The sequence below is a fragment of the Hyla sarda genome, chromosome 4 (genome assembly GCF_029499605.1).
Source record: "Hyla sarda isolate aHylSar1 chromosome 4, aHylSar1.hap1, whole genome shotgun sequence".
Lineage (NCBI taxonomy): Eukaryota > Metazoa > Chordata > Amphibia > Anura > Hylidae > Hyla > Hyla sarda.
The window spans coordinates 13917333-13939693 of NC_079192.1; the positions used below are offsets into that span (position 1 = coordinate 13917333).

The following is a 22361-nucleotide window of genomic DNA, read 5'->3' on the forward strand; positions in this document are numbered from 1 at the left end:
TTTGGGACAAATGGCTATGACTATGTACCAATTTATCAACTCCTCATTGGCCAATGACTTCTTCGTGGCTTTTGGTGTAACATTTTAAAGATTCCTAATAAATATTTTTGACCATAAGTTGTTTCTTCTGGTCTTCAACAAATGGATGAGAAGAATCACACAATTGTGACAGAATTTCTTCTTTTGGGATTCGGGAACCTCGCCCACTTCAGGATTCCGACCTTCATCATCTTATTGATCGTTCATTTCATGGCTCTGTCTGGAAATATCCTTGTTATTACTTTGGTTGCAGCCAAAAAGAGTCTTCATTGCCCGATGTACTTCTTCCTCAGCCAGCTTTCTCTATCGGAGATCTTGTTCACCACCAACATTGTGCCAAATATGCTGAGACTTATCCTGGAGGGCGGAGGGAAAATCTCACTTTTTCATTGTGTTTTTCAGCTCTATTTATCATCTGTCCCTACTGTTGCCCAATGCTTGTTGTTGGCAGTGATGTCCTTTGACCGGCACGTGGCCATCTGCAGACCATTACACTATGCTACCATTATGACCTTCAAGCGTCAGATACTGATGGTTACCTTCTCCTGGTTGTTGGGCATATTCTTCTCTATTATTCTTTATGTTTTCCTAAGAAAATTGACATTCTGCTGCCATACTATCGACCATTTCTTTTGTGACATTGCTCCTCTGGTTAAGCTCTCTTGCTCGGATACATCTTCGGTTGAACTAGTCACGGCTTTGTTTGCGTACCCCATTATCTTGTCTCCATTCTTGTTCATCGTGGTCAGCTACATCTCCATACTACAGACAGTCCTCAATATCCCCACCAGCATAGGAAGACAGAAAGCTTTCTCCACCTGTAGCTCCCACCTGACCTCTGTATGTCTGTATTATGGGACGTTATCTTCCATATACATATTTCCATTGAAAGAGAAGTTCATAAATGCAAACAAGGGTCTGACGTTACTTTATGCCTTAGTGACTCCTCTGTTCAACCCTCTGATCTACAGCTTGAGGAACCAGGATATTAAAAACGCAATTGTACGTTTGTCCAAATTTCACATCTAGACAAGAGCTAAGCACATTTTCAATGTAGCTTCCTCCTCCATTCCTAGTGTCGTTGTGAATGTGCAGGGTTGATTTAAAGAGGTACTCCGCCCCTAGACATCTTATCCCCTATTCAAAGCTGGGGACCTCCACGATCTCGACTGCAGCACCCCTGACATCTGGTGCACGAAGCAAACTTTGCTCCGTGCCGGATGAATGGCGATGCGGGGCAGAGGCTCATGATGTCACGGCCACACCCTGCTCGTGACGTCACAACCATGCCCCTTCAAAGCAAGTCTATAGGAGGGGGCATGACAGTCCTCACGCCCCCTCCCATAGACTTGCATTGAGGGGGCATGGCCCTGACATCACAATATTATATCAAGGGGTGTATTTATATTGCTACCCCAAGTAGGCCTGACATATAGGCCATTGCTTAACACTAGGGGTGTAAAATGATAGTAGCCAGATGATGCACGTTTAAACATGAAATATATGTTGTTGCCTATGCCTTGTACCCGCTGAATGTACCCTTGATGGATTTTCAATAAAGCATGTGAATACGATGGTGGTGAGTGCAGCCTCTTCATCTTCTCTGCATTGTTGGATTTATATGGACTGTATCTATTGAGGTCAGAGACAATCCACTAAAAGTGCACACAGAAAGTAGCTGACCCCTGATAATTGCGGAAGCAGCAGTTCCAGTTATACCTCTACTGTGAATGCCTCTTACATTTCTTCAGAGCTCCCAGCAGGATTCAGGTGTTAAAGGGGTTATCCGGCCAAAGACATCTTATCCCCATCCAAAGGATAGGAGATGTGATGTCTGATCGCGGGGGGCTGCCACTGGGATCCCCGCAATCTCTGGCCAGCACCCGCGTTATATGACTTTGTTTTTGGGACTGGGGACACCACGTTAAGGAAACAAAGAGCTGTCCGAGACTGGAGATGCAGCCCCGTATAGAATGCAGGTGCTGCTCTTTGGCTGGATAACCCTGTTTAAATATACATACTCTGGGGAACGGAGTCCAGGCAATACCCTGGTTTTCACTGGGACAAAGTCCCCGGAAAATTTGTGGATTCATGGCGTGGGCCAAAGGTCACCACCAGGATAGCAGTCTGAATTTCACAAGTCAGGTATGAGCATAGTCAAGAGTTTCAGAATCAAGAGTAGCACTAGAAATACCAGGTATCTTACTCTGGGTTCAAGAAGGAACGTCGTAAGTAATAGATAGGGTAGGGTCAGGAATAGGATCAGGACCAATAGCAGTAAGAGTAACTGGTTCTTTCCTCATAGGAAATCAGAACTCTAATCATTTAATGGCATTTAGCAGCAAGAAGCCCCTCTACATAGTCCACTAGGGCTGACTTCATCCTCAGGGGAAGGTGGCCATGGCAATCCAATGCAGAGGACCGAAAAGAGAGTCGGTGCCAGGACATTCAGTAAAGCAGGGCCAGGAGAAGATAGGTTGGTGCCTGGTATAGAAGACAGACACACATAGCATACGCATTATCTCCATACTGTTATTCAAAAATACCTGGTATATTAAGACCAATAATATCACTATGAAAGAGGCAGATAACACTACCACGCCATGATCACTATCATTACTACCACATAGTGACCACTATACTACTACTGAAGAAAACACCTATACACTTACAAAATAGAGGGGGAGAACTTTATTCACAGCCATATATCGTGCGAAGATTGCCAAGGACTGTGTGTTCCAATTTCTACAGTATGTGCAAGCAGCGCAACAAATTAATAATGCGCAACAGATTCCAGTCCACCCCAGCAGGGGTTAACTCAGCCGAGCGCAAAGCACGCAAGCCTAAGTGGAACTCAAAGGACAGCCCCCTTGTTCAACAAGGGACGGTTGAAGAGGATGCACGGATTATGTACTTCTGGCTGATGGACATTTTGGGGAAGTCTTCTATAAAGTCAGTGGCAGGACTCCACCCATCAGATTCGTCTTGTAAGGAGCAGCGAAGGTGTATCAAGATGGAAACTCCACGTGGTGAGCTTAAGCGAGCGAGCCCACAGCAAGTGGAGGCAGCTGCCACTGAAGTGTTCTTGGCCCATGCCATCGACCTGAAGGACTGCATCAGTGATGCTAGTAAGCCACCTGGGACTCCGCCGGCGGCAGCCCTGAAGCATGGTCTCCTGCATCATCCCGGGCGCCATTGCCATTGACACTTTCGCCTCATTTCACCTTGTGGGGATCCTGGGCAGAGCTACGCAGCGACGCCTCCTAGGTCAGTGCCCCTTCCGGGACAGGGTTCACCTTGCCCTCACCCTGTTCTAGTCCCAAACCGGTGTCAGCCACCATACCGAACACTGAACCAGAACAAGAGCTGGAAATCCATAGTAGGCCCAAGTCGCCTCCGCTGCCAAAGTGGGTCTTCGGAGACGATCCACAGTTCTTCCGTTACATGAAGGAAGCCCTGGCTCCTTTGCCTGTGAAGGAAGAGTCGGCAACAGCTCCCTTACCACAAGCCGCGGCATCCATACAGGTGGTGGTCACCATAAGCCCCACATTTCTGGCTCACAATTGTCAAGGGTCTCTTGGATCCAGAGCATCGTGACTCCGTCAGAGGCTCCTCGTACCCCACACCACCTGATGAAAAGAGAGAAGGATGAGAGAAGTTGTCCACCAATAGTCTACAGTACCTTGGTAGGATCCTAGCTACCAGAACCACAAATTCTACAATCCCGTCCAGTCAAAAGCACCACAAGTCTCAGAACGACAACAAGGCTTGCAAGGGGAATGCTGCACTATCACACAAAGGCCAGCTGTTTGTGTTATACCACTTTCACAATCTCAGTAAAGGCGGTTAACCGTAACTTTACGTTGGTGTGTTTATTGACTCATCGTGTCTGGTGGCCCAGGAAGACTACCTCCCACCTTCAGACCGTGCCCAGGTGTTACAAAGGGAACAAGGCATGTCTACCAACATCCAGTAGCCACCACAGCAGTGTAGTTAAATACAGTGACTATAGGGGGTGGCTTCTCTGATCAGAGTCATTTTCTTTTCTTCTCCATCTGACCCAGGCAACCATTACGAATAATTTCGTCCAAGGCTCATCTTTGCAGAATCTGCCAGAAAAACATCTTAGGCTCTGTCCTTTTCTGGCTTAATCTTCCCTCTTTCCCCACCCATAGCACCCCAAATGATAATGCTCTCCTTTGAAGTTAGTTTCCCCTAGCAGGTAGGTGGTTAGGTCCCCGAGGAGTAGATATGTGGTTGACAGCCGCCAGTGTGTACCACTGCCTACCTTGGCCGAACTGCTTGCACGGCTCTCCCTCCTCACTGCAGGCTCCAGACTGTTCCCTCCGCACTGTCTCATCCAGCAACACTGTCTGGTGCATATAGCAGGGGCCACATGAGGCCTGTCTCCTTAAGGGTTCATGCGTGCCTCTGAATCTATTCCCCCTCCAATCCCTGTCTGACTTCTCCTATTTTAGAGCACTCCTCCCTGCAAAGTGGTTATCCATTGTGAAGGTTCTGCTGATTCTGCTGTTCTGCTGTACTATGTGTATCCTGACCTCTGCCGGTTTTGTGATGCCGCCTCTTGTCTGACCTCTTGGTACTTTCCTGACTCTCCTGGTACTGACTTTGGACTGCTAGACTATGCCTCTACCTGCTATTGAGCTAAGCACCATTTACACCTGTGCTATTCAGCTCTGTTGTTCCAAGCTCCAACTCAGCTATAACTTTTAGCTTGTCTACTCTCTACAGACTCGGCCCGGACATTTTTAATTAGCCTGTCAGTGAGTGACTGCCACTATTACTCACTGACCGCTGGGTGCCCCCAGGACTATGACCGGGCCTCATAGTCCGGGGGGCCCGCACATTTCAATAAAATTACCTTTTTGTGGGGTGCGGGCCCCTTTAGAAACAAAGCAGGGCCAGACAGGTCAGGGGCTGATGGGAGTAGAGACGTCACGTGCCCCATGCAGGCACGCATGTCCACTCCAATCACCTGACCTGTCCCTGCTTACGTCCCCACGCGAACCTCTAGCATCCTCCCCGTGCAGTGACAGGAGCAGCAGCCTCACTCCGTTGCATCGATCCCTGGCAGGGTAAGTAAACTGGCGCAGGGCCCCCCGGGGCGGGGGGTGTGTGTTAGGGGACTACAATGGTGATGAGTGGGTGTGTGTGTGTGGGGGGTGTTACGCCGAGCGCTCCGGGTCCCCGCTCCTCCCCGGAGCGCTCGCTACACTCTCGCTCCCGCAGCGCCCCGGTCAGATCCACTGACCGGGTGCGCTGCGATACCGCCTCCAGCCGGGATGCGATTCGCGATACGGGTGGCGCCCGCTCGCGATGCGCACCCCGGCTCCCGTACCTGACTCACTCTCCGTCGGTCCTGTCCCGGCGCGCGCGGCCCCGCTCCCTAGGGCGCACGCGCGCCGGGTCTCTGCGATTTAAAGGGCCACTGCGCCGCTGATTGGCGCAGTGGTTCTAATCAGTGTGTTCACCTGTGCACTCCCTATGTATACCTCACTTCCCCTGCACTCCCTCGCCGGATCTTGTTGCCATTGCGCCAGTGAAAGCGTTCCCTTGTATGTTCCTAGCCTGTGTTCCAGACCTCCTGCCGTTGCCCCTGACTACGATCCTTGCTGCCTGCCCCGACCTTCTGCTACGTCCGACCTTGCTTCTGTCTACTCCCTTGTACCGCGCCTATCTTCAGGAGTCAGAGAGGTTGAGCCGTTGCTAGTGGATACGACCTGGTCACTACCGCCGCAGCAAGTCCATCCCGCTTTGCGGCGGGCTCTGGTGAACCAGTAGTGACTTAGAACCGGTCCACTAGCACGGTCCACGCCAATCCCTCTCTGGCACAGAGGATCCACCTCCTGCCAGCCGGCATCGTGACAGTAGATCCGGCCATGGATCCCGCTGAAGTTCCTCTGCCAGTTGTCGCCGACCTCACCACGGTGGTCGCCCAGCAGTCACAACAGATAGCGCAACAAGGCCACCAGCTGTCTCAACTGACCGTGATGCTACAGCAGCTACTACCACAGCTTCAGCAATCATCTCCTCCGCCAGCTCCTGCACCTCCTCCGCAGCGAGTGGCCGCCTCAGGCCTACGACTATCCTTGCCGGATAAATTTGATGGGGACTCTAAGTTTTGCCGTGGCTTTCTTTCACAATGTTCCCTGCACTTGGAGATGATGTCGGACCAGTTTCCTACTGAAAGGTCTAAGGTGGCTTTCGTAGTCAGCCTTCTGTCTGGAAAAGCTCTGTCATGGGCCACACCGCTCTGGGACCACAATGACCCCGTCACTGCCTCTGTACACTCCTTCTTCTCGGAAATTCGAAGTGTATTTGAGGAACCTGCCCGAGCCTCTTCTGCTGAGACTGCCCTGCTGAACCTGGTCCAGGGTAATTCTTCCGTTGGCGAGTACGCCGTGCAATTCCGTACTCTTGCTTCAGAACTTTCCTGGAATAATGAGGCCCTCTGCGCGACCTTTAAAAAAGGCCTATCCAGCAACATTAAAGATGTTCTGGCCGCACGAGAAATTCCTGCTAACCTACATGAACTCATTCATCTAGCCACTCGCATTGACATGCGTTTTTCCGAAAGGCGTCAGGAGCTCCGCCAGGATATGGACTTTGTTCGCACGAGGCGTTTTTTCTCCCCGGCTCCTCTCTCCTCTGGTCCTCTGCAATCCGTTCCTGTGCCTCCCGCCGTGGAGGCTATGCAAGTTGACCGGTCTCGCCTGACACCTCAAGAGAGGACACGACGCCGCATGGAGAATCTCTGCCTGTACTGTGCCGGTACCGAACACTTCCTGAAGGATTGTCCTATCCGTCCTCCCCGCCTGGAAAGACGTACACAGACTCCGCACAAAAGTGAGACAGTCCTTGATGTCTACTCTGCTTCTCCACGTCTTACTGTGCCTGTGCGGATATCTGCATCTTCCTTCTCCTTCTCTACTATGGCCTTCTTGGATTCCGGATCTGCAGGAAACTTTATTTTGGCCTCTCTCATCAACAGGTTCAACATCCCAGTGACCAGTCTCGCCAGACCTCTTTACATCAATTGCGTTAACAATGAAAGATTGGACTGTGCCGTGCGTTACCGCACGGAACCCCTCCTAATGTGCATCGGACCTCATCACGAAAGAATTGAGTTTTTGGTCCTCTCCAATTGCACTTCCGAAATTCTCCTTGGACTACCCTGGCTTCAACACCATTCCCCAACCCTGGATTGGTCCACAGGGGAGATCAAGAGTTGGGGTACCTCTTGTTTCAAGGACTGCCTTAAACCGGTTACCAGTACTCCCTGCCGTGATCCTGTGGTTCCCCCTGTAACCGGTCTCCCTAAGGCCTATATGGACTTTGCTGATGTGTTTTGCAAAAAACAAGCTGAGACTCTTCCTCCTCACAGGCCTTATGACTGTCCTATTGACCTCCTCCCGGGCACTACTCCACCCCGGGGCAGAATTTATCCTCTGTCCGCCCCAGAGACTCTTGCTATGTCTGAGTACATCCAGGAAAATTTAAAAAAGGGCTTTATCCGCAAATCCTCCTCTCCTGCCGGAGCCGGATTTTTCTTTGTGTCCAAAAAAGATGGCTCCCTACGCCCTTGCATTGACTACCGCGGTCTTAACAAAATCACGGTAAAGAACCGCTACCCTCTACCTCTTATCTCTGAACTCTTTGATCGCCTCCAAGGTGCCCACATCTTTACCAAACTGGACTTAAGAGGTGCTTATAATCTCATCCGCATCAGAGAGGGGGATGAATGGAAAACGGCATTTAACACTAGAGATGGACACTTTGAGTATCTGGTCATGCCCTTTGGCCTGTGCAACGCCCCTGCCGTCTTCCAAGACTTTGTTAATGAAATTTTTCGTGATCTCTTATATTCCTGTGTTGTTGTGTATCTGGACGATATCCTGATTTTTTCTGCCAACCTAGAAGAACACCGCCAGCATGTCCGCATGGTTCTTCAGAGACTTCGTGACAATTAACTTTATGCCAAGATGGAGAAATGTCTGTTTGAATGTCAATCTCTTCCTTTCCTAGGATACTTGGTCTCTGGCCAGGGACTACAAATGGATCCAGACAAACTCTCTGCCGTCTTAGATTGGCCACGCCCCTCCGGACTCCGTGCTATCCAACGTTTTTTGGGGTTCGCCAATTATTACAGACAATTTATTCCACATTTTTCCACCATTGTGGCTCCTATCGTGGCTTTAACCAAAAAGAATGCCAATCCTAAGTCATGGCCTCCTCAAGCGGAAGACGCCTTTAAACAGCTCAAGTCTGCCTTTTCTTCTGCTCCCGTGCTCTCCAGACCTGACCCATCTAAACCCTTCCTATTGGAGGTAGATGCCTCCTCAGTAGGAGCGGGAGCGGTCCTTCTACAAAAAAATTCTTCCGGGCATGCTGTTACTTGTGGTTTTTTTTCTAGGACCTTCTCTCCGGCGGAGAGGAACTACTCCATCGGGGATCGAGAGCTACTAGCCATTAAATTAGCACTTGAGGAATGGAGGCATCTGCTGGAGGGATCAAGATTTCCAGTTATTATTTACACCGATCACAAAAATCTCTCCTATCTCCAGTCTGCCCAACGGCTGAATCCTCGCCAGGCCAGGTGGTCTCTGTTCTTTGCCCGGTTTAATTTTGAAATTCACTTTCGGCCTGCCGATAAGAACATCAGGGCCGATGCTCTCTCTCGTTCCTCGGATGCCTCGGAAGTAGAGCTCTCTCCGCAACACATCATTCCTCCTGACTGCCTGATCTCCACTTCTCCAGCCTCCATCAGGCAAACTCCTCCAGGGAAAACCTTCGTCACTCCACGCCAACGCCTCGGAATCCTCAAATGGGGTCACTCCTCCCATCTCGCAGGCCATGCGGGCATCAAGAAATCCGTGCAACTCATCTCTTGTTTCTATTGGTGGCCGACTCTGGAGACGGATGTTGTTGATTTTGTGCGGGCCTGCACTGTCTGTGCCCGGGATAAGACTCCTCGCCAGAAGCCCGCTGGTCTTCTTCATCCTCTGCCTGTTCCCGAACAACCTTGGTCTCTGATTGGTATGGACTTTATTACAGACTTACCCTCATCCCGTGGCAACACTGTTGTTTGGGTGGTCGTTGATCGATTCTCCAAGATGGCACATTTCATCCCTCTTCCTGGTCTTCCTTCTGCGCCTCAGTTGGCAAAACAATTTTTTGTACACATTTTTCGTCTTCACGGGTTGCCCACGCAGATCGTCTCGGATAGAGGCGTCCAATTCGTGTCAAAATTCTGGAGGGCTCTCTGTAAACAACTCAAGATTAAATTAAACTTTTCTTCTGCTTATCATCCTCAATCCAATGAGCAAGTAGAAAGAATTAACCAGGTCCTGGGTGATTATTTACGGCATTTTGTTTCCTCCCGCCAGGATGACTGGGCAGATCTTCTACCATGGGCCGAATTCTCGTATAACTTCAGAGTTTCGGAATCTTCTTCCAAATCCCCATTTTTCGTGGTGTACGGCCGTCACCCTCTTCCCCCCCCCCCCCCTCCCTACTCCCTTGCCCTCTGGTTTGCCCGCTGTGGATGAAATAACTCGTGATCTTTCCACCATATGGAAAGAGACCCAAAATTCTCTCTTACAGGCTTCATCACGCATGAAGAAGTTTGCTGATAAGAAAAGAAGAGCTCCCCCCATTTTTTCTCCCGGAGACAAGGTATGGCTCTCCGCTAAATATGTCCGCTTCCGTGTTCCCAGCTACAAATTGGGACCACGCTATCTTGGTCCTTTCAAAATTTTGTGCCAGATTAATCCTGTCTCTTATAAACTTCTTCTCCCTCCTTCTCTTCGTATTCCTAATGCCTTTCACGTTTCTCTTCTTAAACCACTCATCATCAACCGTTTCTCTCCTAAACTTATCTCTCCCACTCCTGTCTCCGGTTCTTCAGACATCTTTCCTGTAAAGGAGATACTGGCCTCCAAAAAGGTCAGAGGAAAAACCTTCTTTTTGGTTGACTGGGAGGGCTGTGGTCCTGAAGAGAGATCCTGGGAACCTGAGGACAATATCCTAGATAAAAGTCTGGTCCTCAGGTTCTCAGGCTCCAAGAAGAGGGGGAGACCCAAGGGGGGGGGTACTGTTACGCCGAGCGCTCCGGGTCCCCGCTCCTCCCCGGAGCGCTCGCTACACTCTCGCTCCCGCAGCGCCCCGGTCAGATCCACTGACCGGGTGCGCTGCGATACCGCCTCCAGCCGGGATGCGATTCGCGATACGGGTGGCGCCCGCTCGCGATGCGCACCCCGGCTCCCGTACCTGACTCACTCTCCGTCGGTCCTGTACCGGCGTGCGCGGCCCCGCTCCCTAGGGCGCGCGCGCGCCGGGTCTCTGCGATTTAAAGGGCCACTGCGCCGCTGATTGGCGCAGTGGTTCTAATCAGTGTGTTCACCTGTGCACTCCCTATGTATACCTCACTTCCCCTGCACTCCCTCGCCGGATCTTGTTGCCATTGTGCCAGTGAAAGCGTTCCCTTGTATGTTCCTAGCCTGTGTTCCAGACCTCCTGCCGTTGCCCCTGACTACGATCCTTGCTGCCTGCCCCGACCTTCTGCTACGTCCGACCTTGCTTCTGTCTACTCCCTTGTACCGCGCCTATCTTCAGCAGTCAGAGAGGTTGAGCCGTTGCTAGTGGATACGACCTGGTCACTACCGCCGCAGCAAGTCCATCCCGCTTTGCGGCGGGCTCTGGTGAACACCAGTAGTGACTTAGAACCGGTCCACTAGCATGGTCCACGCCAATCCCTCTCTGGCACAGAGGATCCACCTCCTGCCAGCCGGCATCGTGACAGGGGGGAGGGGTTATGGGGGTGATTAGAGGTGCAGGGGGTGTTATGGGGGTGATAAGAGGTGCAGGGGGGTGTTAAGGGGGTGATAAGAGGTGCAGGGGAGGTGTTATGGGGGTGATAAGAGGTGCAGGGTGGGTGTTATGGGGGTGATAAGAGGTGCAGGGGTGTTATGGGGTGATGAGAGGTGCCGTGGGGTGGTGGTAATGAGAGGTGCAAGGGTGTTATGGGGGTGATGAGAGGTGCAGGGGGATGTTATGGGGGTGATGAGAGGTGCAGGGGGGTTATGGAGGTGATAAGAGGTGCCGTGGGGTGGTGGTAATGAGAGGTGCAGGGGTGTTATGGGGGTGATGAGAGGTGCAGGGGGGTTATGGGGGTGATGAGAGGTGCAGGGGGGTTATGGAGGTGATAAGAGGTGCCGTGGGGTGGTGGTAATGAGAGGTGCAGGGGTGTTATGGGGGTGATGAGAGGTGCAGGTGGGTTATGGGGGTGATGAAAGGTGCAGGGGGGTGTTATGGGAGTGATAAGAGGTGCAGGGGGGTTATGGGGGTCATAAGAGGTGCAGGGGGGTTATGGGGGTCATAAGAGGTGCAGGGGGGTTATGGGGGTGATGAGAGGTGCCGTGGGTGGTGGTGATGAGAGGTGCAGGGGGGTTATGGGGGTGATGAGAGGTGCAGGGGGGTTATGGGGGAGTGATGACGAGAGGTGCCCCCCTGCACCTCTCCTCATCACCCCCCATAACCCCCCCCCCTGGTTATAGTAGTGATGAGGAGAGGTGCGGGGGGACGGGGGGTTTAGTTATAGTAATGATGAGGAGAGGTTTGGCGTGGGGGGTTATGGGGGTGATGCATGTCAGTGTGGCACTGGTGCCACCTCAAAATTTTGTGAAAAATTGGAAAATTGCTGCTGAACTTTGAAGCCCTCTGGTGTCTTCCAAAAGTAAAAACATGTCAATTTTATGATGCAAACATAAAGTAGACATATTGTATATGTGAATAAAAAAAAATATTTGGAATATCCATTTTCCTTACAAGCAGAGAGCTTCAAAGTTAGAAAAATGCAAAATTTTAAAATTTTTCATAAAATTTTGGGATTTTTCACCAAGAAAGGATGCAAGTTACCAAAAAATTTTACCACTATGTTAAAGTAGAATATGTCACGAAAAAACAAACTCGGAATCAGATTGATAACTAAAAGCATCAGAGTTATTAATGTTTAAAGTGACAGTGGTCAGATGTGCAAAAAATGGCCTTAAGGTGAAAAAGGGCTCAGTCCTTAAGGGGTTAAATTTAAATGATATGAACATGTTATTTACTCATGAATATGGAGGCAAATCTCTTAATTTTCTGGACGTGACTCTAAACATTGAAAATAATGTGCTAAAAACAGAAGGTTACCGAAAAATGACAGCAAGAAATTCTTTATTAGACTATCAAAGTTCACACCCCCATTATATTAAAAACAATATCCCTTACTCTCAATTCATCAGATTAAAGGGGTACTCCGGTGAAAAACTTTTTTCTTTTAAATCAACTGGTGGCAGAAAGTTAAACATATTTGTAAATTACTTCTATTAAAAAATCTTAATCCTTCCTGTACTTATTGGCTGCTGAATACTACAGAGGAAATTCTTTTCTTTTTGGAATGCTCTCTGAGGACATCACGAGCACAGTGCTCTCTGCTGATGTTATTATAATAATAATAATAATAATAATAACACTTTATTTATTGTTGTCCTTAGTGGGATTTGAACCACTGAGCCACCATGCTGCCCTTAGCATGCATCTGCTATGCATGGCTGCTAAAATGGACAGAGATGTCAGCAGAGAGCACTGTGCTTGTGATGTCATCAGTGTTCCAAAAAGAAAGGATTAAGCAGCTAATAAGTACTGGAAGGATTAAGATTTTTTTAGTAGAAGTAATTTACAAATATGTTTAACTTTCTGCCACCAGTTGATTTAAAAGAAAAAAAGTTTTCCACCGGAGTACCCCTTTAAAGAATAAAGTTAGTAAAGAGCAGAGAAGGTGTCAGTTGTGGGACTCTGGGACCTTCCTCTCGGAGGATCTCATCTCCTTATATAATCACGTCCTTGTAGAGTAACAACACTCCAGCTCCTCTACAGAACAGCGATGTGTCGGGTAAGATGTGGAAACACCTCGAATATTTCCTTTAGAATATCATTCCAACTTGGAAAATTTAGAAAAAGCCTGAATTATAACTTTCCACCCGATGCTGGGTACAATCCGATGAAATACCGTATTTTTTGCCGTATAAGACGCACTTTTTCTTCCCCAAAACTGGGGGGAAAAAGTCGGTGCGTCTTATACGGCGAATACACCCCTATCGCGGCGGTCCCTGCGTCCATCAACGGCCGGGACCCGCGGCTAATACAGGACATCACCGATCGCGGTGATGCCCTGTATTAACCCTTCCGACGCGGCGATCAAAGCTGACCGCCGCGTCTGAAGGGAAAGTGACACTAACCCGGCTGTTCAGTCGGGCTGTTCGGTGAAATCGCGGCGGTCCCGAACAGCCCGACCGAATAGCCGGGTTAGTGCTTACAGGACACCGGGAGGGACCTTACCTTCCTCCTCGGTGTCTTCTCCGTTCAGGGCTCCCCTGTATGGCCGGCGCTCTCCTTCCTCGTCATCACGTCGTCGCGTACGTGTGTCGGCGTGCGTAACGACGTGATGGCGGCGACGGAGAGCGAGGAATCCAGGCCGGCAGCAGAGACGTTCCGGAGCGACGGGGACACGGCGACAGCGATGGAGCGACATCCAGGGCAGCGGTGACGGGTCCGGAGCGGCGGGGACACGTGAGTATTACCTCCTATACCAGTGGTCTTCAACCTGCGGACCTCCAGATGTTGCAAAACTACAACTCCCAGCATGCCCGGACAGCCAACGGCTGTCCGGGCATGCTGGGAGTTGTAGTTTTGCAACATCTGGAGGTCCGCAGGTTGAAGACCACTATTGGATTAAAAATCTTTATTTTTTTTAGATTTTGCGCCTATAAATTGGGTGCGTCTTATATGCCGGTGCGTCCTATAGGGCGAAAAATACAGTAACATTTGTATCCTGAAGTCCCGGGCCCCCAACTGCTATGCCCCATTTATAACACTGGTTTCTTCTTACATGATGTGGGGGCCTTGGGCTTCCCCAGGCTCCAGGACCAGATAGGACTGCCACCACTATGTCCTACTATATGTCTTCTCCTAACCTTAAAGGGGGACTCCGGTGGCAAACTTAATTTTAATCAACTGGTGCCAGAAAGTTAAACAGATTTGCAAATTACTTCTATTAAAAAAAAAATCTTAATCCTTCCAGTACTTATTAGCTGCTGAATACTACACAGGAAATTATTTTCTTTTTGGGACACAGAGCTCTCTGCTGACACCATTTTAAGAACTGTCCAGAGTAGGGGGAAATCCCCATAGAAAACATATGCTGCTCTGGACAGTTCCTAAAATGGACAGAGATGTCAGCAGAGAGCACTGTGCTCGTGATGTCAGCAGAGAGCTCTGTGTTCCAAAAAGAAAATAATTTCCTCTGTAGTATTCAACAGCTAATAAGTACTGGAAGGATTAAGATTTTTTATAATAGAAGTAATTTACAAATCTGTTTAACGTACTGGCACCAGTTGATTTAAAAAAAATAAAAAAAAGTTTTCCACCTTAGTACCCCTTTAACCTACAGATCTGGCGCACTCCTCACCCCGCACACATCATCACAATTAGAGATGAGCGAACGTACAGTAAATTCGATTCGTCACGAACTTCTCGGCTCGGCAGTTGATGACTTTTCCTGCATAAATTAGTTCAGCCTTCAGGTGCTCCGGTAGGCTGGAAAAGGTGGATACAGTCCTAGGAAATAGTCTCCTAGGACTGTATCCACCTTTTCCAGCCCACCGGAGCACCGTAAAGCTGAACTAATTTATGCAGTAAAAGTCATCAACTGCCGAGCGGAGAAGTTCGTGACGAATCGAATTTACTGTAAGTTCGCTCATCTCTAATCACAATTTTATCATTAAAGTATAATGCCTAAGTTACAGGGCATGGGAATGGAGTTCCTGCACTATTTCCCCACACCAAGAACACCAGTGGGGGATATTTATCAAAACCTGTCCAGAGGATAAGTAGCTGAGTTGCCCATAGCAACCAATCAGATCGCTTCTTTCATTTTGCAGAGGTCTTGTTAAAAATGAAAGCAGCGATCTGATTGGTTGCTATGGGCAACTCAGCAACTTTTCCTCTGGGCGGGTTTTGATAAATCTCCTCCACTGTTCCCATTAGCCGGAATCCTGTAGGACCAGCCCATGAGTGGAAATCTTGGGTGAGTTCCCACACTATTTTTTCCAGGACTTGACCCCGGATAAGTTACCACAATGTGAATGATGGAAATATCCAAATAAAGGTCACAATAAGAAGACTATAACATAAGTTCACATATTCACTGATCGGCCATAACCCAAATGTTGTGTGATTGACACACAGGTCCTAGCGCATGCGCCCTTCAGCTCACTTTTTTTGCTCACTTTCTCTCTGGTTTAGACGCACGCGCAAGCAGGACAGTTCCTTATACTAGGGGCAGAGAGGAAGCGCGCTCTCTGCACCTAGCACTGCACAGGCGCACTGAGGAGGAAGATGGCGGCGGGAGCGAGCAATCGCTGGGGGAGCTGAGATGAGCTGAAGGGCGCATGCGCTGTGTCAATCACACAGCGGTCCCAGCGCTGACATACAGGGGGTGGGCGTGGAGGCGGCGGGGCATCACTTACCTCACGCCACGCCTATCCGACCGTCAGTGGCTTTGATCAAAATCATTTTTGGGGTCATGATAGCCTGCAAATATTCGGTGAAAACATTGCTATACCCACCACCTGCACACAGTACAAAGGCTGTGTGCAGATTATTGTACCCAGATTTCATAACCCTTTAATTCATTTATGCTGAAAGCCTGTAATTATGTTCTTTATAGTAAATTATTGCAGAAAGTCAAACAGTTCCAATTCAGCATCAAGGCCATACGGAATTATTGTATTCAGATTGAATATCCATTTAGATTCTGCCTGTGATAATTGGTCAATGTAATTTCCCCCTCTACAATGCGGGATCATTTTCTCCATCCCAAAGTAGTTGGACCCTTCTATAGATTGATTGTGTTTTTCTTTGTCATGCATTGACAATGGATGTCAGGGCTCAAGTCCTGCAGGAACGCGTGGGAACTGAGTTTCTGTACTTTTTCCAAGCATTAACACCGTTCCCATTAGCAGGACCAGCCCTTGAGTGGAAATCTTGGATGAGTTCCCACACCTTTTTCCCCAAGACTTGACCCCTGATGGATGTCCTTCAAAGCCTCTTCGTATATTATATAGGTGTTCTCCTATTCCCCAAAGCCGAGGGAATTGGTGGGTGTGAATTTAGTCCTCTTGCGGAGATTTATAGACGACGTAATATTTATATGGAAAGGAGGGGAACCTGCCTTAAGCATGTTTTTAGAGGAAATCAATAAAAATACATTTTTTTTCCTAAATTTCACTGGTGACAATATCACTACAAGTGCAATTTTTGTTTAGATTTAAGTATTTTGATTAAAGACAATAAAGTCACAACTACAATATGCAACAAACCTACGGAAAGCAGCAGTTTAATACGGATGGATAGCTGTAATTTACCTATATGGCTCACAGACATACACCCCCCCCCCCCAGACATACCCCGGAGCCAATTTATGAGACTACCCCGTAATTGCACTGAAAAGGAAGATTACATAATAGAAGCACAAGCATTACAAACCAAATTCATTAATAAGGGATATGAAAAAGAACCACTACAACAAGTACAGGATGAGGTGATAAAAATGGAACGAAAGGAACTGATAAATAAAAGAATAAAAAAGTCAAACGGAGAAAATGAAAATAAAAAAATACAGATTCCAATGATAACCACTTACAATAGACACCGTTTCCTCTTCCAACGCATTGTATCCAGAAAACGGGGCATCCTGCAAAATGGTGAGGTTATAGGAGAATATTTAATGACGGCCCATTCATTTGTATTCCGGAAAGCACCAAATAATGGAAATCACATAGCCCCTACGATAAAGAGATGTATTAAACATAAAGAACTAGATCGACCAACAAATAAAAATGGAAAAAAATCTTTATCAGTGAAAAAAGGTGTTTTTCCTTGCGAGCATTGTAAAGCAATAAAACACCAGACACCGTTATTTTAATTTAATAGTTTACAAAGTAGTATGGAATACAAAATCAAGGATCATATAAATTGCAAAACTAAGGGCATCATTGACGGATTAAAATGTCTATGCGATGGAATATATAGAGGAAGGACCAAGGGACAACAGTGTTAGAATAGGAGAACACTTATATAATATACGAAGAGGCTTTGAAGGACATCCATTGTCAATGCATAACAAAGAAAAACCCAATCAACCTATAGAAGGGTCCAACTACTTTGGGATGGAGAAAATGATCCCGCATTGTAGAGGGGGAAATTACATTGACCAATTATCACCGGCAGAATCTAAATGGATATTCAATCTAAATACAATGTTTCCATATGGCCTTGATGCTAATTTGGAACTGTTCGGCTTTCTGCAATAATTAACCATGATGAACATAATTACAGGCTTTCAGAACATAGGAATTAAAATTATCTGCAAGATTTCAATTAGTCTGTTTGAAGTCCCCCTTGGAAAATATAAAAGGCTGTAGGAGCCAATTCGGACCATCCCGCACTAGTTTCCGAAATGCGTTGGAAGGTATTTTGGCCCCCTACAGGCAACCGGACATCAGAAACAACGCTCACATGAATCAGGAGTCCGTAGGATTATACAGGTACTCACAACGATAGGGATGGAAGATATAGAAGTAAAGTTGTACATCACACAGTTATATAATTCCAAATACTACAGGATCGTTGTAATTGGCTTTATTAGTTAAATTGCATAAAGACATTATCATTGTTTTTAGACATTATACACGTCGCCTTTTATACACAAGTCCTGATTGTCAAAATCTTGGCATCACTACTTTTAGTCCAGATAGGTTTTATATGGAATGTGTTTGTTACCTCTGCTACTGCCCAAACCATTGTTAGAATAGGACAAAGTGTCATCAGAAAATGGCCTATTGTTTAAACCGAATCGTTCACTATATTTTTAATTATCTATGGTGATAATTTAGCAAGTTTTCCATTTACTATCTACATTTTAGAATAATCTTGCAGTTTCCATTCTGCTCTGCTCCATTCTGCTCTGCTCCATTCTGCTCTGGCCTAAAACTAAGATTAGACTTCCTGTTCTGTACAGATCATTTCTCAGCAGTCTCCTCCTTATCATCACAGACAGGAATACAGTCAAAGGCGACACCAGTGTATAGATAACAGAGGTATGCACTGCAATAGCTGGTGCTCACAGCTTAGCCTCCCCCTACTTGTAGAATGACCTCTGAAAAGGTCACAGAACATGCCCAGACACATTTCCCATTCATGGTAATGGGACGGCTCGCTGTAAAGCATATCTCTAAATGCTGTTTTATGTACAAAAAAAATGTAAGATTAAATAAAATAGAAACACCTATGTTTCCAATAATCAAAAAACTCCAACCCTTCATAAGAGACAAAACACAACAGAGTTTGCATTAAGTAAATTGAGGAAAAAATAAAAATCTGAGAGTGGGAGGCTAGAAAATAATGTACGGTTTGTTTCAGGTTCCGAAACAGAAGTAAGACCACCATCACCAAGTCCAGTAAAATCCCAAAAGATAATGAAAAAAAAATGAAAAACCTCAACTCTTGTAAGGCGGTTGTATCGGCCTAGAGCCTTGTCTATGCTATTACCTTACATGTGATGCTGTTTTTAAAGTTTTTGGAAAAGTTGAATTTTACTCGGTGCTGGTTTTACATGTATTTTAGTGGACAATAATGATTTGTAACACACCATATAAATACAATTTAGGTTCTCCTATTGTTGAAGCATTCCTCAATGTCTTACATGGTGGCCTCCACACGGAGGTTCCATTAACATTGGGATCAAGTAAGCTCAATCACTCATTCTATCTTTTAAAGGGGTACTCTGGTGGAAAAAATATATATATATATATATATATATATATATTTTTTTTTTTTTTTAATCAACTGATACCAGAAAGTTTATAAATGACTTCTATTTAAAAATCTTAATCCTTCCAGTAATTATCAGCTTCTGTATGCTCCGGAGGAAGTTGTGTAGTTATTTTCTGTCTGACCACAGTGCTCTCTGCTGCCACCTGTGTCCATGTCCAGAGTAGGAGTAAATCCCCATAGCAAACCTATCCTGCTCTGGACAGTTCCTGACATGGACAGAGGTGTCAGCAGAGAGCACTGTGGTCAGACTGGAAAGAATCACACAACTTCCTGTGGAGCATACAGCAGCTGATAAGTACTGGAAGGATTAGGATATTTAAATATCTGTTAACAAAAAACCATATATATATATATATATATATATATATATATATATATATGTGTGTTTTCCACTGGAGTACCCCTTTAATACTGATCCAGAACACTAGTAGGACTTGATGTTCCATCAAACAAGCCCAAATAAAGAAATTAATGACAAATGTCCTGGTCATCAGCTAGGAACCTTAGCAGTATGTCAACTCCTCATTGGCCAATGATTTCTCTATGGGTTCATATGTAAAATTTTAAGGAAACCTTATAAATGCTGTTGACAAGGAAGTAGGTTCTATTGGTCTCCAGGGAATGGATGAGAAGAATCACACAATGGTGACAGAATTTCTTCTTCTGGGATTCGGGAACCTCGCCCACTTCAGGATTCTGACCTTCATCATCCTACTGGTCATTCATATAATGGCTTTATCTGGAAATATCCTTGTTATTACTTTGGTTGCATCCAAGAAGAGTCTTCATTGCCCGATGTACTTCTTCCTCAGCCAGCTGTCTCTATCGGAGATCTTGTTCACCACCAACATTGTGCCAAATATGCTGAGGCTTATCCTGGAGGGTGGAGGGAAAGTCTCTGTTTCTCAGTGTATTTTCCAGTTCTACTTATCAGCAGTTCCAACCATAGCCCAATGCTTGTTGTTGGCAGTGATGTCCTTTGACCGGCACGTGGCCATCTGCAGGCCACTACACTATGCCATCGTTATGACCTTCACGCGCCAAATACATATGGTCAGCCTCTGCTGGTTGTTGGGTTTCTCTTTGTCCATTGTTGTATACGTTTTCCTAAGGAAATTGACATTTTGCTACCATAACATCATCGACCATTTTTTTTGTGACATTGCTCCTCTGGTTAAGCTCTCTTGCTCGGATACGTCTTCGGTTGAACTAGTCACGGCTTTGCTTGCTTATCCCATTATCTTGTCTCCATTCTTGTTCATCGTGGTCAGCTACATCTCCATACTACAGACAGTCCTCAATATCCCCACCAGCATAGGAAGACAGAAAGCTTTCTCCACCTGTAGCTCCCACCTGACCTCTGTATGTCTGTATTATGGGACGTTATCCTCCATTTACATATTTCCATTGAAAGAGAAGTTCATAAATGCAAACAAGGGTCTGACGTTACTTTATGCCTTAGTGACTCCTCTGTTCAACCCTCTGATCTACAGCTTAAGGAACCAGGATATTAAAAACGCCATTGTACGTTTGTCCAAATTTCACATCTAAACAAGAACTGAGCATTTGTTCTGTTACTCATGTTTCTTCTAAAACCATTATGTGTCCCATTGAGATATGCGCAGGGTTCAGTAGTAAAGGTCCTTCAGTAGACCTGGTAACAAGACTCTTCATTTGTACATTCAAAGCGTGCCTGAACGATCTAGTAAACAATGGGTTTTTAGTATGGTTTCCACTTACTATGACCAGACATCAGTACTGGATTAGTTAGCTATGCCATAGCTTCAGTATTAGAAACAAGCCATGTATGAGGGATATATGACATTTGGGAAAAACAGCCATTTCCATCCATAAACCATATCACATCTGTCCCTTTTGTGTGTGTGGCCATTTACTGAGCTTCAAACCCCGAAACAACTCATATGTGAGGTCTGTAGAGGCTTTATTCACATGTTGTGGACAATACGGCACCGTGCAGTGCTGGACACGGCCTTGGGGTTCCACCAGAGCCTTTGTCCACTCTTGACAAAGGCTTTGGTGGAGCCATAACACCGCACCCATAACTGTACGGTGCCGTATTGTTCCCAACATGTAAATAAAGCCTTTATGTTCTTCAAGAAATAGCAAGTTCTGAGTATCCTTTGTACTTTGGGGGTGTTGGCTAGTTATGGTGCATTTTGAGCTTCCGGGGCCTGATCCAGTGGGAGATTTCTAAACTAAGTACCCCATTCATTTCAAAGAGCTGGACAGCTAGTGACTCTGGTTGGGTGCTTTTTTGACCCTATCTGGCTTTTGGCTAGACTGAAAACCATGGTTTGCTTTGTTTTTTTTAAGTTCCAGCCAAAAGCCAGATCCAGTGGGAAAATGACCCAAGCAGAGTTACTAGCTGATTCCATCTGGCTTATTGAATTGAATGGGTACGGCACAGTTCCGGCAGGGATCCTGCAGCAGCTGGTTTTGACATTCTCCCATTGGATCCAGCTGCCAGAAGGATCAAACGAGGTATGAATGCACTCTAAGGCTAGGTTCACACTGTGGAATTTCTGGGCAGAATTTCTGCCAGAGATCAAGCCGGCGGCACTAGGACCACACGGACTGCATTGCCGTCCCCCATAGATGTCAATGCATTTCTGAGCAGATCTCCAAAAAGATCCACCCAGAAATGCATTGCCGTCCATGGGGACTGCAATGCAGTGCAATGCAGTGCAATGCAGTCCGCGCGGTCCTAGTGTCGCCGGATCGATCTCCGGCAGAAATTCGGCCCAGAAATTCCACAGTGTGAACCCAGCCTAGGGGTCTATTCACACGGCAGAATTTCCGCTTGTGGAATTCCGCCTCAAATTAAAGCCCACAAGCGGACATTAAGAAGTGTGAATGGGAGTGCGGAAACACTATAGAAGTCTATGTATGGGCTTTAATTTGAGGCAGAAATTCTGCCGTGTGAATAGACCCTTAGTGGTTCTCTCCTGAAACCCAAAAGGTTGAAATGTATCAATACCTAAAGTCTAGACATGTGTACAACACAGAATGGTGCTGCTCCATGTTCAGAATGGAGTTACCAGGTCTTAATGTTTCACATTCTTGTTAGGAGATCGTTAAAGGGGTACTCGGGGGGATAAACAATTTTTTCTTTTAAATCAACTGGTTTCAAAAAGTTAAACAGATTTGTAAATTATTTGATATAAAAAATCTTAAACCTTTCAGTACTTATCAGGTGTTGTATGCTTCAGAGGAAGTTGTGTGGTGACCCAGTACAGAATATTGTATATTGCCCATCCTGTGTGGCAGATGTTGCCTTCAGTGTCCGTCTTGGGCCCACACTACTTAGGACTCAATATAATATAATGCTATGCTATGGTTAATGT

The 22361-nt window shown here is 46.7% G+C and overlaps 2 protein-coding genes across 2 annotated transcripts; both read left to right on the top strand.

The window, feature by feature from the left end:
* The first annotated feature begins 141 nt into the window (after positions 1-141).
* On the top strand, positions 142-1068 carry LOC130367259 (olfactory receptor 10R2-like). Its single transcript, XM_056569665.1, has one exon. It carries the CDS (start codon positions 142-144, stop codon positions 1066-1068), a length of 927 nt encoding a protein of 308 aa, XP_056425640.1.
* A 1750-nt stretch (positions 1069-2818) lies between these two features.
* LOC130367260 (olfactory receptor 476-like) lies at positions 2819-21504 on the top strand. Its single transcript, XM_056569666.1, has 4 exons — positions 2819-3167; positions 18830-18907; positions 19565-20520; positions 21331-21504. The coding sequence occupies exons 1-4, from the start codon at positions 2819-2821 to the stop codon at positions 21502-21504; spliced, it is 1557 nt and encodes a 518-aa protein (XP_056425641.1).
* Positions 21505-22361: the final 857 nt, after the last annotated feature.

What these genes read in the sequence shown, in the direction of transcription:
- LOC130367260 (XM_056569666.1), top strand. Translation starts at nt 2,819, where the DNA reads ATGCGCAACAGATTCCAGTCCACCCCAGCAGGGGTTAACTCAGCCGAG. An exon ending in TCCATTAACATTGGGATCAA is followed by an intron (nt 18,908 to 19,564) that starts GTAAGCTCAATC and finishes TAAAATTTTAAG; the next exon opens with GAAACCTTATAAATGCTGTT. An exon ending in AGGATATTAAAAACGCCATT is followed by an intron (nt 20,521 to 21,330) that starts GTACGTTTGTCC and finishes GTTTTTTTTAAG; the next exon opens with TTCCAGCCAAAAGCCAGATC.
- LOC130367259 (XM_056569665.1), top strand. Translation starts at nt 142, where the DNA reads ATGGATGAGAAGAATCACACAATTGTGACAGAATTTCTTCTTTTGGGA.